We start from the raw sequence: 16,400 nt of genomic DNA, 5'->3' as shown, positions 1-16,400 counted from the left end.
ATGATCGTATGAATCCGAATCTAATCATGTACCATGAGTGATATAGAAATATATTTTGTTTACAGTTGCACTGGTTCTATTTCCACTGATGTGAAAAGTGAGGTTTGCTGTTTGTAAAGCCATTTATTTAATGACATTTTTACATTATTGTTTTTATGCTGTGCATAAATAAAATTCACAAAACGGAATCTTGAGCATTTGTTCTCATATTTTGTGTGTTTGTCAACAGTTTGTGATTCTAGCAAATCATATTTTTTTATGACACATTGAAAAAACCTGACACTCACCCCCCTAAAAAATAAAAGTGGCTTCATTTACCTTCAGATTTTCTCACTTTTAATGTTTGAAGTACATCCCACCCCTGAATAAAAATTCAAAACTTATTAATTGGTATAGATGATTGAGAAGTTCTGCTTTTTTTTTTTTAAAAAAAAAAAAAAAAAAAAAAAAAAAGTAAGAGAATGTCTCTCTGTGTGAAACTTCTAAAGAGAAACATTTCATTGGTCGGCCTCTGGGATTCACTCACCCTTTGGTGGTTGATCTCTTAGCAAATAGATTTCATTGTTCCATTTATCAAATTAAAAAAAAAAATGCTCCTCGGATGTTTCAATGTTAAGGAATAAAATGAATAAAATAGTTACAATACGATCAATTATTTAAAATATAGAATCTTTCCAACTCCCGCAGGATTCCACTTATATTAGAGATTAAAGGCTTTTTCTTCAATCAATTAATCAGCTATTTTTTACACAAACAGCAGCATGTTGTGCAGATCAAATGGCATCATGATATCATGCTAATGATGGCTGCTAAAGCAACAAAAACACCAAGGTGTAATAAATGCAATTTTTTATAAATCACTTTTAATATACATGGTAAAAAACATTGTTTAAAATCAATTCATATAAATGGTTGTTTTTAAAGATGCTCCTAATCCCTATAATCCCTTTGCTAACCATAACCTCACTATTTTTACTGCTAATCTATGTATATCAGTTTCAGTATAAACCATCAAATGTATTTCTTCTAGACATTGAAAATAGTTATCACTATTTTAAAGAAAGTATCAATATAAATCATAATGTATATTTACATGTTAGCTAATGGCTACATGACAAACCTCACCATCATAACTATAATCATTCTCCAAGAATAAAGTTAATCCACTCGCTTCCTCATTTAAAACCTTTGTACATTGCAAAGTTAATGCGTATAACAGCCAATAATTTAAATATAATTCATTTGAATTACCTTTTTATCTTTTTGTGTTTGAAAACTATACTAGTATCTGTTTAATAAACAAGTCATAATGGAGTTTCAATAACAAGAGTTTCACCTTTTAACTTTTTGCACATTTAAACTGAATTCTAAAAATGTAATACAAAACCTTAAACCTCATGGCAGAGATCAACTAAGCGTCACTGTGTTGGTTTCTGTAGTAAAACTGGTTCCAAAACAAACAATAGATGAATAGAAACAAACATAGATTGCACAAATGTTAGTAGGTCCAGATAATAAACCAACTAATTTAGAAAACAATGTGAGATAATTTGATTCTGATGATGATGTTGCCATTTTAGTGTTTGCTACTTTTCTGCAGTTTACGGTACTTTTTGAGGTAAACAACAGTCACTGTGCTTTCTCATGGACGCAACCTCCAACGCAGGTCAAAAAAAAAAGGGCTCGTTCGACAAATATGTGAATGCGAATGTGTGTAACTTGCACGTATGTCAGCGACGTGCAGATAAAGGCAGAGACGCACATTTGACAGCAAGAGTCAACAGATCAATAACCTTTGTGCAAACGAAGCTGTGCTACAGCCTCATATAAAGCCACAGGAACAGAATCCTCATCACATTTTTGCAAGAGAAACCTGAAAGGAAGCGAGACTACTGAAATAAATCTTACTGATACCTATAGTTTTTCACCTTATATCAACAAATTTTCACGATGCAAGCGCTTTGTCAGTGCAAGATGTGTGCAAGTCGTGCTGCAGGAGGACTTCTCAGGACTCTGACAGACTTTTCTCTGCTGCACACCAACAACAGTGCAGTGCTCAGGATAGGAGCTTGCAGTCCTTTCCTCGGGTAGGTTATAGAATCATTTACAGTATTTGGCAGCCCCAGATTGTGTGAGTTGTCCCACTTAAAAAGAAGAGCGTGGTCAATGATTTTCATCTTAGTTACACGCCAACAGTGAGAGACAGAATTTGAAAAAAAAAAAATAGATTGGTTCATCCCCAGTCTTGTGCAGGTGTACAATCCAGGTGTCTTTAATACAGATGACGAGTTCAAACAGGTGCCATTAATACAAGTAACGAGTGTAGGATCTATTGTATGATTTTCAAAGAATTTATTTGTATCTGGCACCTACAAACAAGCAAGAATTCTGTCTCTCACAGACCTGTTACTTCTTCTTTAAGAATCTCTTCTGTCCTCCACTCGTTACCTGTATTAATGGCACCTGTTCGAACTCGTTATCTGTATATAAGACACCTGTCCACACCTTCAAACAGCCAGACTCCAACCGTCCACCATTTTTTACATTCTGTCTCTAACAGTTGAAGCGCGCCGATGATGAACATACAAACCGTGATAGAGTGGGACGTCCAGTTACCAAAGAGTTGAAGGTTGGAATCCTGCTCTATTCAAGTCATTGCTGTTGTGTCCTTGGGCAAGATTATTTACCTACTTTGCCTCGTATGAATTGCGCATGAATGTTGGTGGTGGTCAGAGGGGCCGTAAGTGCGAAATGGCAGCCATGCTTTTGTCAGTCTGCCCCAGGGCAGCTGTAGCTACATTGTAGCTTACTACCACCGGTATGACTAATGTGAGGGACTAGTGTGAATGAATAATGGTTTCTGTAATGCGCTTTGAGTCTCCTTGAAAAAAAAGCGCTAAATAAATCTAAGCCATTATTATTAGGAAGTGTCTCCTAGTACGTAATACGTATCCAGATACCGGCATTCTATCCTTCCAAAAGATGAAGTCATGTGACCACTTTGTGCGATGAGGGTTAGTTAGTCTGTAATGTAGTTTCACATTAGGGTTAGTTAGTTCGTAATGCTGGTTTGGGTTAGGTAGTCCGTAACGCAGTTTCGGGTTAGGGTTAGTTAGTTCGTAACATACTGTAGTTTTGTGTTAGTGTTAGGGTTAGTTAGTCTGTAACGTAGGCAAGGCAAATTTATTTGTAGAGCGCATTTCATACACAAAGCAACTCAATGTGCTTTACATGATCAAAAAGTGCAACAGAAAACATTCTACAGCTTAAAATCTATAAGAACATTGGGTTAGCATTAGTGTTAGTTAGTCCATAGTGTAATTGACGTAATAACACAAATGAAAAAACAGTGCGTGGCGTCTCATTGGCCAGTTTAGGTCATGTGGTGTACCTATCATGTTACCTAAACTGGCCAATGAGGGGCGTTGCGTACGGATAGAATGCCGGTATATGAATACGTGATACCTATTGATAGTCACTGCAATTATTATTATTACTTTCACATATTTTTGAATGGGGCAACTTGCACAATCAGTAGCTGCCAAATCATTTTTTGCCCCACCGTAAAAGGATCCTAGTTGGTTGGTTTGGTACCTGAAATGACCTAAATAACATGTTTCTTTGCCGTTTTCCTGCAGCTTCTCTGGGAGAAGATTAACTGGAGCTCATAAATTGGATGGAACAACAGATCCTTCAAATGTGAACACAGCTTCACCGAGTGATACTCGTGGGCTGTTTGGTATTCCTCTGAAAAAGGTGAGTTACACAAACCGAGCATTGAGGTGCCACTGCACTGATGTGTTGCTAAATAAATAAATGGATTACCAGTCCTGTTGTGTTTGCAGCAGACGGAAAGCCTGTCATATGACTCTATGATCAGAAGAGCTGCCTCCCTGGTGACAGACGGCTCCAGTACGTTCCTCTCTCAGACCACAGTGGCGTTCAGCGACGCCCTCAAAGACTATTCAAAGGTCAGCTCACAACTTTTCTACAACTTTAGTCACAGATTACAAGTACTCACGTTACTGTAATTGAGTTGCTTTTATGAGTACTTGTATTTATTTCTAAATCAGTAATTTTACTTTTAAAAATAGTAATTTACATTTTAAAAGAAGTATTGTAATTCATGACATTTCTACACTCAACCATTACTGAGTAATTTATAATTTTTTTGTTTTAAAATGATCAACAGACATTGTGAAACTACAAAAAATGAAATTACCAGACAACAACTAAATGCATCACGTCATAGCCGACCAACCAGATTAAACGTTTCTCAATTTTCAGAGATCATAAATTTAGCTATACTTAGAGCCTGAGAATTTTTTTCATTTTGAATTAAATTTATTGTTTTTATTTCATCTAAAACAAAGAATTTTGAGAAACCTTTTATTTTATACAAATGCCTTTGTGGAAAATAAATTATGTTCCAATTGTTCAAGATTTGGTCTCTTACTTTTTAAGTTTATACATGAGATATTTACTGTATACAAGGGAACCGTGGCAAGATTTATTACCATAAATAAGCATGTGGGGTGAAAATAACTTCGAGTACTATTTATTTGAGCTACTTTTTACTTGTACTTGAGTATTTTATGTTTGACTTACTTGTACTTGAGTACAAATTTCAATCAAGTAACAGTACTTCTACTTGAGTAGGAAATATCAGTACTGTTTACACCTCTGGCTTTAGTTTTAAATTCATAATTATAATACATTTTATTTAAAAGCACTTTTCCAGAGACTCAGACTCTTTACAGGTTAAAAACAACAGCAAGTACAGTGATTAAAACAAAGAAAATGTAAATCAGAAAAATGAAAAAAAAAAACATCATGTTGTGATGGCTTATAGTCCTTGACCTCCTCCTCTGTCCGTTAACAGGCTGTGCACTCACGCATTGCTTTCCAAAAGCGGTATTTGGCCTCACTTGGAAAACTGACTCCATCAGAGGAGGACCTGCTCCTGCTGGTGATCAATGGATGGAGAGCTGAGGTGAGACCACAGTGAGGTCACACAACACGATATCACAGGAGAGGGGGGGGGGGGGGGGGGGGGGGGGGGGGGGGGGGGGGGGAGTGTGAAACTGTCACGTTAATTCATCTATTGTTTCGTGCCTGCCAACACAATTTTCTTAATTTTTTTTGTGCCCTTGTGAAAGAGCAAAGGCCTTATAAATAAGTTATAAATAAAAACAGGTCACACTTTACTTGAAGTTTTATACATATAGCTGACATTACGCTGTAATTATCTGTCATTAGCATGAATAAGGTGTCATTAGGTGCTAAATTTTACTACATTATGACACCTTAGGGTTAGGTGGAGGAATCTATTGGGGTTAGGGTAACAACGGACCTAATGACAGCCTTCATGACACATTATCCATGATAATAACATGTGTCATGCCATAATCATGACAGTGTAATGTCAATCCTATGTATAACACTTCAAGTAAAGTGTTACTAAATAGTGTGGTACACCTAAGAAGAAGAGGTTGGTTATGATTAGGCCTGGGTTCAGGGTGAGGGTTTGGGAAATAACTTCCAATTTAAATACATCAATTTGAAATGTGTTCCATGCAGCAGAAATCCTGTTGTATAACAATAAATTGATGATATACGTGACAGTTCCCACACACCGTGGAGACTTGGCTGGCTCATTGTGAATTTATTTCTCTGACGACAGAATCTTGTGTTTTTTGTCCCTTACAGTCCAGTAAGAGACGAGATGAGTGCAAACGTTTCGAACAGTCCTGGATCAATGCAATCAGCCTGAGTAAAGCAGCAGCTGAGATAGCCCGGTCCTCAGGTAAGAAAACATGACTTCACTGTAAATATAAGAATTAGGGCTGGGCGATATGGACCAAAACTCCTATCTCATCATTTTTTCTCAAAATAGTGATATATATTAATCTGGACATTTTCAACTCTAAGTCTTACCAGAAAGACAATTCTGTGTTCAATTTGCTGATGTAAAATTCCGTACAAACACATTTATTACCAAACAGCTGCACAAAGTGTTTCCACGTTTAGCTTTTTCTCCTATAAGGGACAGCACGTGTGAGTGAGTTCTGTAGTGTGGCCTATTTAGGGGAAGGTGTGTGTTAGGACTAACTCAGTGATCCATCTCACTGTGCATTTCAAAGCTGTTCTGAGAAGTAACGAAAGCAGCGACTCCTAAAATGAGTATTTTATTACAAAATAAGCTATAAAAATATGTATCTCAGAAATGGGAAAAATTGTAAAGAAGGTCATTGTTTGACTGTACTTATGAATAATATTAAATACTTGTATGATGTGATTTGTACTGTGATTGTAAAAAAATAAATAAATATATCTCAATATAGGCGATATTGTCTTTTTCTATATTACCAAAATGGAAAACTTGATATATCTTGAATCACGATATATTGCCCAGCCCTAGTAAGAATACAAGCAGGCTGTTATTACGACTGCTCTGTTTGAACTTTGGCAGTGGCTATTTGTACAGTTGCCGTATCAATATATTGACATTCTATCTGTACACAGCGCCTAACCCTATTTGGCCAGTTTAGGTCATGTGATAGGTCAGTCATAGGTCAGTTTAGGTTGCGTGACTAAGACTAAACCTAACTCTAACTCTAAAAATTGTTGTGATATTGGGTTATAACTTAACCCTAATCCTAACCCTAAAACGTTATGTACGTGTACTTTGGCAACCGTACAAATAGACACATTGTTAGACTTTTGTCAGTGAGTTAACAGAAAGCTTTGTTGCACATGTTTTCAGGAGCCCAGCAGGCGTTCGTCTCGATGAGGGCAAACCTCCAGGTGTCTCAGTCACAGGTGGAGGAAGCACGGACAGTGTGTGCAGATACAGAGAAAATGTTGACTGAAACTAAAGTGGAGGAGATCCAGAGGAAGGCCGAGTACGCAGCTTTCCTGAGGGCCAGGGTTGAACGTGAGACAAACGAGGACTATTTACGAGAAGACTGAGATTTACAGACCCAAGCATGAAAAACTGATGTGAAATCTGTAACCATGTGACTGAAACATTTATATCTTTCTCTTGTTGGAACAAAAAGTTAATTGTAAATAGAAAAAAGATAGAAACTCTTTAGATTATTTATTTGCTAAATTAATATCAGGTATTTTACATATTGTGTTTTAAATACGGTGTTTAATTAGTTTTCAAAGTGTTAGTGAATGAGACTTTAACGTTTAAGTTAGGAAATATAGAAAAAATGAGCAAGGGGTAGAATTAGATAAGTTTATACTTCTTCCAACTCCTTTCCGTTCATGTAAACTTAGATGCGTAAGAATTTGAAGACGTAATATACTGTTTTCTTGTTAATTTATTCTAAATGTTTTTTAGGTTGTCATTTATATGGATAGAACTGGTCCGGTTGTTCCTTTTTCAGGGATCAAATCATTTATGTTTATTAAAATATAAAAAAATCAATATTAACTTGGCAGAAATTTGTTTTTATCATGTAATTCATTGGGCTGGAGTAAAAACAAGTATTAGTCTATTTAGTGCTTTTTATTTTAATGCATTATGTGTCACACACTGTGCAGGCTAATAGACCCCATGCAGAAGCCATTAATCAACATTTGTGCATTGGAAACAAGCAGCAACAACAAGCAGAGGTGTCTCGTGGGAAAACTGAACGTACTGTTCCCTGCTTTGTTTTCCTGAGTCGATGAATCCTCTGAATGTAAACACAACACATGACATCTCTTGTGGTGACTAAAAGCCTGCGAGACGTGTGAGTTAATTAACGGATTCATTAATTATTTACACTAACTCCTGCGAGGTTTGTCTCACACAGCTCACAACAGAGTGGAATGTTCTAGTTGGGAAAAGTTTTGATGCTCAACAAAACTAGTTTAATAAAAAAAAAATAACATTTTGCCTGTGACATCATTTGTCATGATGAATGGTTTGTAGACAGAGTAGGGCTGGATGATTTCGCCTAAAATAAAATGTTTTTTTTTAAAGAAAAATTCGATTTGTGATACGATTATTTTTTTTAATGCACTTAAAAGTGACTGCAGACCTCAGATATTTTGTCAAAAGTGCAACTTTATTGCTGTGATTGTCTTCAAGAGTTAAAATGCATAAAACAATCCCAAAATAAAAAGTAAATGAGGCTCTGTCATTCAACAATTTCAAGCCTTAACCCAGGTTTAAGCAAAAGTGCAACAGCAACTTCACAGTGGCTTCGCAGAAATCAGATAATTACATATTTTATAACATATCACATTACAATTAAAAAAATAAACTCTTCCCTTAACATCTCAGCATAGTGTGGATAAAAAATTGAACATGCCTGTGGCACACACAAAGTCTACTCAAAGGGTAAACAAAGAGGGGGCTGGCTCACAGTGGAACGTGAAAAAGTCCGAAAAAAACTGTGGTGGGAAAAAAATATATATATATATGTATATTTTTTTTTAAACTCAAATTTGCAAAATAAAAATTGTTTTTATCTACAAATTAGATTAATCAATTAAATTGATTTTTTTTGCCCAGCCTTAAGACAGAGTTGCAGTTTTGTGATTATATCAAAAACGTTCCCATTGTCATGGTTTTCTCCTTTTCTGCCAAGACACTGCAAACAGTGACATTTTAATTTTTGTCTGATAAAATATTTATTTTTTGTAAGAGTATGTACTTCAATATCTTTTTTTTTTTTTATTCGATTTAAAACTTCTTGGTAAGCCAAATGTTCCTGTTCTGATGGCAGATCATTTTGCTTATTTGAAGCAATACATCACCTATTTTACTTAACGCAAGCAAATGTATCAAATGTTGATGCCAGGCATGTTTAAATTTGGTTAAAACATTCCAAATTCAACCTTCAGATAGCCCAGTCAATTACAAAGCTAGTTTTTTCCAACCCTGAATATTGCAGGTCCATTACAGGGATCTCAAACTCATGTTAGTTCATGAGCCAAATACAGACCAGTTCCAACACAAGTGGGCCCCAGGTTTTAGGCTGGAAAACAAACTATTTCAACATTAATGTGCCCATAGTTTGCACTTCCAGTTATAATTCAGACAAAGTATGGAAGGCGTCAACAATACCTTAGCAATAAGTGACGGGTACATAAATGTCCTTTGAATATGTATATTTTTATTTAATTTGGGGAGATTTTGTGGAATAATTTGAGAAAAAATGTAGGGTTTTGGAAAAAAATTGAATATTTTTAACAACAATTTACAATGAATTATTTGGCTCATGTTTTCTGACATTTTCACTTTCTCCTGCGGGTTGATTTTGGCCCCGGGCCGGTTAAAACATGCTTTGGAGCAATAACAATACACATTTTGCACAAACATAGGGGAATACAATACATTGACACTTTTTATTCTTTCTTATTTTTAGGGGGCCAAGCCCGCGGGGCCAGGGACCAGCGGTGCTAGGAACCCTATTGTAATCTTAAGGATTTTTATTATGTTTATTTTTATTATGTTTCCTTGGGTAAAAGTGGTGCTGCAGGCTAAACTGTGCAAGGTAGGGCGGTGCCCTTTGGTGGTTGGGTAAAAAACCCCCAGGGGACCTTGGACGCAAAAAATCACATATGTCCGCCAGCAGGTGGTGCCATAACAAAGCGCCACCTTCATATCCACAGATTACTTGAATAGCACCGAATCACTTGGGCTAGGCCACGCCCATTTCTGCCCAAACTTTTCTCGGAGCATAATCGCAAAAACTGAAAAACCTACTTTTTCCAACTACTCCTTGGGGTTTTGTCCAATCAGCGTGAAACTTGGCACGTAGAGTCTTCAGTTGGACATAATCTCCAGTTAACCCTATGAGTTTGTTCGGGTAATTTATGCGCAAATTATTAGCGAGTAAAGTTTTCTAGCTAGCTATAAAAATGCAAACTGGTGCATATCTCGGTCAAAATAAATGCTAACAACACCAAATCTGAGATCCTTAGTTGGCATGTGACTGTGAGTGTATGCGCCAAATTTGAATGATATAGACCACAAGGGGGCGCAACAAATAATGAATATTTATATCTCTTAATTGGCACGACCAATTATTACCAAATTTGGAGGGTATGATCTTGGGTCCCTCCTGAGGCGATATCTCAAAGTTATTCACGATTGGTCAAAGTGGGCGTGGCTTATTACATCATAACACATAAATAAACAAACATTTATTTCTGCTGAATTATTATGTTGAGGGCAGTGAAATTTACAGGGTAGATATAGAAGACCACACAGACCACCCATACCAAAAATTGTGCCACTAGGTGGCGCTATAATTGCAAAAACATTTTTGCCTCTAACTTTCACAATTTAATTCACATCTTTATAAATTTCATATCCACATGTTCCTCACAAAGAGTTTCATCATCTGAGATAGGCCACGCCCACTCCCACAGCACATTGCTCTTTGTAAGTCACGACATATCAAAAAGATACTTTTTCAAATTCCTCTTCGGGCTTTGTCCAATCAGTGTGAAACTTGGCTCGTAGCGTCTTCAGTTGGACCTGATCTAAAGTTGATAAAATAATTTTGTTGGCTCAAAATATGCGCGAATAATTACTGAGTACATTTTTCTAGCTAGCTATAAAAATGCATAACTGTTGCATATCTCGGTCAAAATAAATGCTAACAACACCAAATCTGAGATCTTTGGTTGGCATGTGACTGTAAGGGTATAAGCAAAATTTTAATAAATTACACCACTAGGGGGCGCTGCAATAATGGAATATTTGTATCTTTTAAATGGCAAGACCAATTTTTACCAAATTTGGTGGGTATGATCTTGGGTGCCTCCTGAGGCCATATCTCAAATTTATTCGCGATTGGTCAAAGTGGGCCTGTGTCCTGACGCTCGCCACGAGCCCGTCATCCTTCGTGACGTAGTTCCACGGGCTCCTCGAAACCCGGGGGCCGAGTCGCGCGGGAAGGCTTGGCCACCTTTCATAACTGCTTGCAGTTCTAGTTTTATTTCTTTTCTTCTTGAAATGTAGCAATTTCATAAAATCCTACTTAATTTGGATTAATGTTGATTTGTGAGTGGAAGATGAGTGTGAGCTCTTACAGTAAATTAAAGTAGATTAAAAAGGCAGTCTTTATGAAAGAGTGGTATAATTCCGACTAGATAATTATTATAACGCTAAATTTGAAAAATGTTGTGATTCATTTTGGGTTAAATGATTTAGCCAAGGAGGAGTCTGAGGTGTTAAAGCAGGAATGCTAAAAACTGTGAGCTGTTTGCAGCCTAAAGTGTTCATCAGTGGCCTGATACCTCCAGTCCGCAAAGGAGATCTGAAATTCTCAAGGATTTAATCTCTGAATAAATTTTTGTCTTCGGCTTGTGCTGCCCTTTCACTAAATTTTATAGAACATTTTCCTATTTTTTGGGAACGCCGTCATCTTTTTAGAGCAGATGGACTGTGTCTAAACAAGGCTGGAGTAAAACTCTTCACATCCAACTTGTTTTACTTCACCAGTCACACTGCTATCAGTCCTGATAAAGACAGAGGACAACATGTACCATCGGAGAGCAAAACAACAAGGAAAGAACATGGTGTCGATGAGCTTCCAGCAAGAAATCAAAATCACCAAAATGAAGAGGTCAACCCAACCCCCACATCTCAGGACCCACCTGCTTCACCCCAAAATTCACCTACTTCCACCTCATCCAGCTTTTCTCCTACCCCTCCCTTCCTGGATTTAACTGCCCAGATGAACGAGCTGGTTCTGGCTCGCACAAGACTGACACCCCACCCTATACCCCACCATGGTCCCATCTTATCTCCTCTAATGAACCAATCTGCACCAACCATCCCTCCTCGACGATACCAGGCCAAGAATCACTCTTCTCCTCAAGCCAGCTGTGTTCATCTTAGAGCGACACAGGTCTGATGTGTGCTGGGTCCGGACTGCAATAGCTCTATTTTTAGGAACAACCAGAAAAAGTCAGGGCCTTATGGAGTTAATGCAGCTTCTTTAATTCCTGTGGTGACAGGTAACACAGGTAAAATTGTGAAATTAAAGAAAAGCAAAAAGCTTTATAGAGATAAAAATTTGACTCCTATAACATGTCATCCAAAAAGTCCACCAGTGTCTCCAGTAAAGTCTTTAAAATTAGCTCTTCTTAATGTTAGATCTCTTGTTAACAAGTCACTACTAATTAATGATATTATTTTGACACATCACTTTTTATTTCTTAATTAAACGTGGTTGAATGATGGTATCAGTAATACTATTCTCAATGAAAGTGCACCACAAGACTTTATTTATTTCAATAAGTGTAACATCTGGTCCCCCTACTTCTGTGTGTTTAAAGAAAAGTTACATAAATGACAACACAAGTGCACAGTTTATGGAAGCCATTTGCAACGACACCAACATTGAGTGGGGAGACAGTTGATGATTTTTTGGATGAGTTTAATGCAAAAGTCTGTAATGTCATAGATGTGGTGGCTCCAATCAAAACTAAGAGAAAACCAAACACAGAAAACACCTTGGAGGAGGACTGAGATAATGCAGAATTTGAAATCTGACTGTAGAAGAGCTGAGCGTAAATGGAGATCAACAAAACGCCAAATTTATCTAGAACTATACAAAATAAGTTTGCGAAAATTCAATGATGGCTTGTTCAAAGCAAGACAGCAATATATTTCTGAAATTATTGCCAAAAATGTCAACAACTCTCGCACGTTGTTTCAGTTCAGATAGGTCCAACTACGTGTACCCCCCATCATCCAGCCTCTGTAGGGATGCTGATGCTGGACTTGAAGCGTACTCCGAGCCCTACAACATCTACTCCCTCTCAGAGCAAGTTTACGAGGAGATCTGTGACCCACCTTCAACCGTCCCGTCTAACACGTGTGGGTCTGAGTAGAACCAGTCTGTCCTTCTGCAGGGCCGAGCTGTGGGTGTGGGTGCAGACTACCAGCAGCAGGAGGCGGTGGGATCCCGTCTGAGACACTACGACGAGCGCTCGGACGGAGAGTTTGACAGCCCGGAGAAGGAGGCGGAGTTTGCGCCGTATCCTCGGTCCGACAGCTGTGAGCAGGAGGAAAATGACACCAGTGGTACCAGTGGTTCTGGTGGTGCTGATGCAGAGCTCAGAGACAGTCTCAGTGCACAGAGTGTTATAAACAGCACTGAGAGGCAGACTGAGGGCAGCTCAGAGGATTCTGCAGCAGACAGGAGCAGTCAGGAGAAAAGAGACGCCATATCACTAGCTATCAAAGGCATAAAGGAGGCCATAGAGGAGGTGAAGACCAGAGCAGTCAGATCTCCTTACACCCCCGACGAGCCAAAAAAACCCATCTGGGTGATGAGACAGGACCTGAGCCCTACAGCTGAGTGTGACCTCTAGCCATCACCAGGAGGCGATGTAAGTGTTCTCAGTTACAAACACTAACACCTCATTCCCAGGGTCACCACTGTTGTTTTGTGGGTAGAGGTGGACTGGCCGTCTGGCATACTGGACAATGTCTGGATGGGCCAGTCCGGTCCACTAAGTTTTTTGTTTTTTTTTTCTTACAAATGAGGGGAGGCAGACATCGTTACAGGTGGCCAAAAATGGTCCAAAAGTGGCAAAAACGTGGCAAGGAGTGAAAAGTGAATAAAATAGGCCAAAAGCAGTTAAGAGTGGCCAAAAATGGCAAATCAAGAGGAACCAGATGGTAACGTCAAAAGGTAGCTTAAATGGGCAAAATGTGGCAAACAATAGTTAAAAAGGGTAAAAATGTAAAAAAAAAAATGAATAAAGTGGTATTTATTGGGCAAAAGTTAGCTTATTTGGATGAAAAGTGGCCAAAAACTTAAAGAAAAGACAAAAATGGGATAAAAGTGTCAAAAAGAACTTGCAAAAATAGGGAAAAATAGGGAAAAAAATGGATATTTATTGGCAATAGGTAGCTAAAGTATGAAAAAAGACAAAGGAAATTGCAAAATGGTCAAAAGAAATAGGTAAAAAGGGGATTCAAACTTTCCCCTTTTAAGGTTTTCTGTGGGAATAATAATTAAAATTGAGACATACAGAACCACACGTTGAGCATCACTGACTTAATAACAGCTTCCACATGGTGTCACTGATAATGTAGTGGGCTGGTCTGGATAGAAAATGTTTGTTTATTGTTATATAATGAATTAAATATATAGAACGTCTCCAGATTCACACCAACCACAATGTGTGTAACATATACAATAATTGATGATAAAATGAGGCCGGCGGCCGCTTTCTGCTTCATTTTTGCTGCAGTACCAAAACATGAACTGATGAAATCCAAAATGCAGCTTGAAATGTTCAGCACCTCCTGTTACTTAAAGAATGAGAGAGTAAAGTAGCTCAAATTAAGCAGTGTTATTACTTATGATGTTCTACATGATATATGATACAACACTGGATACATGTGCTTTAATATGTGAAATACACTTTCACATGGAGGGATAGACTTGTTGTCAGTTGTAAATCACTAAGTTAGACACAGGTAGGATAGAATAAAATGATACATAAGGATGAAAAGCATTTAAAAGTCCAACAACATAGATTATGGCATTAGAAGAACTTTATTTCGCCTTCGCTGAACGCTGAATGCATGCACACTCCCGGCTGCTGGCGGACGCCGATTTTGTCGGGGAGGGAGGAGTAGATTGGAACAACAACCGCTCAATCCACTGCTTTATATCCAGACAAGCGCGCACTGAGTGCAGTGTTTGCTCGTTCTCTGTTCCAGTCGCTTGTTTTCTCTGTGCATCACTACAAAGACTAATGAGTCTACGGAGCACCCGCAGTGTCCGCCATGTGTTAAACAACTTTTAGGTTTGTGAGGACCAGTTCACTCCAGCCAGGGATGTAGAAGTAGATCCTCTAAGGTTGGACGTTGCATTGGGTCCAAGGCCAGACACTGGCTCAAGAAGTCATTACATTCCATCGATACATTTTCCACCACCTCGTTGTCTTCTTCCATGTACACCAATGTATCGAAACTATCCATGGTACAGATAATATACAGCATGACTCCGATTTGCCATACCGTCGTAGCCTCAGCCTTGTAAGTTTCCTCACGAATATGTTCTGGTGGTTCATATACTGGAGTTCCATAGAAGTCCCTGAAGGGCTCGTTTTCTATGAAATCCCCACATCCGAAGTCGATGATTCGGACTTCAGGAGTTCCTTTGTTCCTATTAAGCAGGATGTTATTCAGCTTCAAGTCTCGGTGGAAGACGCCATTTTTGTGCATTAGCAATGCGGCGTTGACGATCTGTTTGAAGATGACCTTGGCCTGGCCCTCTGGTACAGGTTCTTCACATATGTAATCCAACCCGTCCACTGTGTCCGGCAGTCGTTCCATGACGATAATCACCTCCGTCTTTAGGTGAAAGATGTCCATGAGGCCAATCACGGCAGGGTTTTCAAAGCTGCCGTCGCAGAGACGACCGGCCGCCTGCTCCATGAGGACCACCTCCAAGATCTCATCATAAACATTACCCTGACAGTTCACTTTCACAAACTCCACGTCCTTCTTGGAGATATGTTTAATGACCACAGGTGTAGAAGTGGACCGACATTCTCCAGTGTAAACCTCTGAAAATCCACCTTTACAGAGCAGTTCCTCTTCTTTGTATCTGCTTGTGAACTCCTCGCTGCTGCTCAGGACAGCTGAATTGCGGTGGAATGTTGTTTTCATGGCATCAGGGTGATGACAAGAATATTCCAGCCCTTCAAGCAAAGAGTCATTCAAGTCTGTTGAAGATACATTTGGGTCTGAACCAGTGGAAGATGAAGGAAAAGATGGTATCCTTTCCCAGGTCAAAGTCTTTGGATTTATGATGGTCTTACTACAACCAAACCCTGATGAGTCTGAAGATGTGAATGACAAGTTTGGAAACAAGATCATGTCCTGACTGAATATTTCTTTGTCTTCCTCCTGCTGTGGTATCTGCTGTGGGATGCAGCTCTGCTTCACATCTTTGGATTTGTCCTTTTTGAACCTTTGGAAAAACTTCCTAAAGTGTCTTTTAATGCTAAAAATAGCCCTATGTAAAAATGATGAATTATTATTATATTTTTTTCTATTATTGTTTCTTTGGAAAAGTTTCCTCACACAGCCAAACATGGTGACAGATAAATTAGGACTAAATGAACATAAAAGGCAACGAAAGAACCAGTAGCATCGTTGCCTCAATGACATCACAGAACATTCCAAAGGAAGACTGTTGATGATGTCATAGGTTCAGTTCCTGTGAGCTTATTTAATGATAGATAATGTAAATAAAAACAACAAAACACAAAACGACTAAGATTTCACAATAAACAACTCAAACACAAAATGACTCCATTAAGACATAAAATAACAAAAACACAAAACAGGCTGAGGCAGAAAAATATCCTCAATTATTTTTCAACATGTATTTATTTTACATGTATCTTACAGA

The 16,400-nt window shown here is 38.3% G+C and overlaps 2 protein-coding genes across 2 annotated transcripts; one reads left to right on the top strand and one right to left on the bottom strand.

Moving 5' to 3' along the window:
* The first annotated feature begins 1,950 nt into the window (after window positions 1-1,950).
* On the top strand, window positions 1,951-7,219 carry LOC114474584 (diablo homolog, mitochondrial-like). Its single transcript, XM_028465000.1, has 6 exons — window positions 1,951-2,087; window positions 3,639-3,756; window positions 3,846-3,971; window positions 4,883-4,993; window positions 5,710-5,806; window positions 6,767-7,219. Exons 1-6 carry the CDS (start codon window positions 1,951-1,953, stop codon window positions 6,970-6,972), a joined length of 795 nt encoding a protein of 264 aa, XP_028320801.1. The 3' UTR covers window positions 6,973-7,219.
* Window positions 7,220-14,800: 7,581 nt separating this feature from the next.
* LOC114474583 (serine/threonine-protein kinase pim-1-like) lies at window positions 14,801-15,652 on the bottom strand. The gene has a single exon (XM_028464999.1). It carries the CDS (start codon window positions 15,650-15,652, stop codon window positions 14,801-14,803), a length of 852 nt encoding a protein of 283 aa, XP_028320800.1.
* Window positions 15,653-16,400: the final 748 nt, after the last annotated feature.

This window comes from Gouania willdenowi, chromosome 13 (assembly GCF_900634775.1).
Source record: "Gouania willdenowi chromosome 13, fGouWil2.1, whole genome shotgun sequence".
NCBI classification, from domain to species: Eukaryota; Metazoa; Chordata; class Actinopteri; order Blenniiformes; family Gobiesocidae; genus Gouania; species Gouania willdenowi.
This window is presented reverse-complemented; position numbering and strand designations above follow the sequence as displayed.

What these genes read in the sequence shown, in the direction of transcription:
- LOC114474584 (XM_028465000.1), top strand. Translation starts at nt 1,951, where the DNA reads ATGCAAGCGCTTTGTCAGTGCAAGATGTGTGCAAGTCGTGCTGCAGGA. An exon ending in CCCTCAAAGACTATTCAAAG is followed by an intron (nt 3,972 to 4,882) that starts GTCAGCTCACAA and finishes GTCCGTTAACAG; the next exon opens with GCTGTGCACTCACGCATTGC. An exon ending in TCAATGGATGGAGAGCTGAG is followed by an intron (nt 4,994 to 5,709) that starts GTGAGACCACAG and finishes TGTCCCTTACAG; the next exon opens with TCCAGTAAGAGACGAGATGA.
- LOC114474583 (XM_028464999.1), bottom strand. Translation starts at nt 15,652, where the DNA reads ATGAAAACAACATTCCACCGCAATTCAGCTGTCCTGAGCAGCAGCGAG.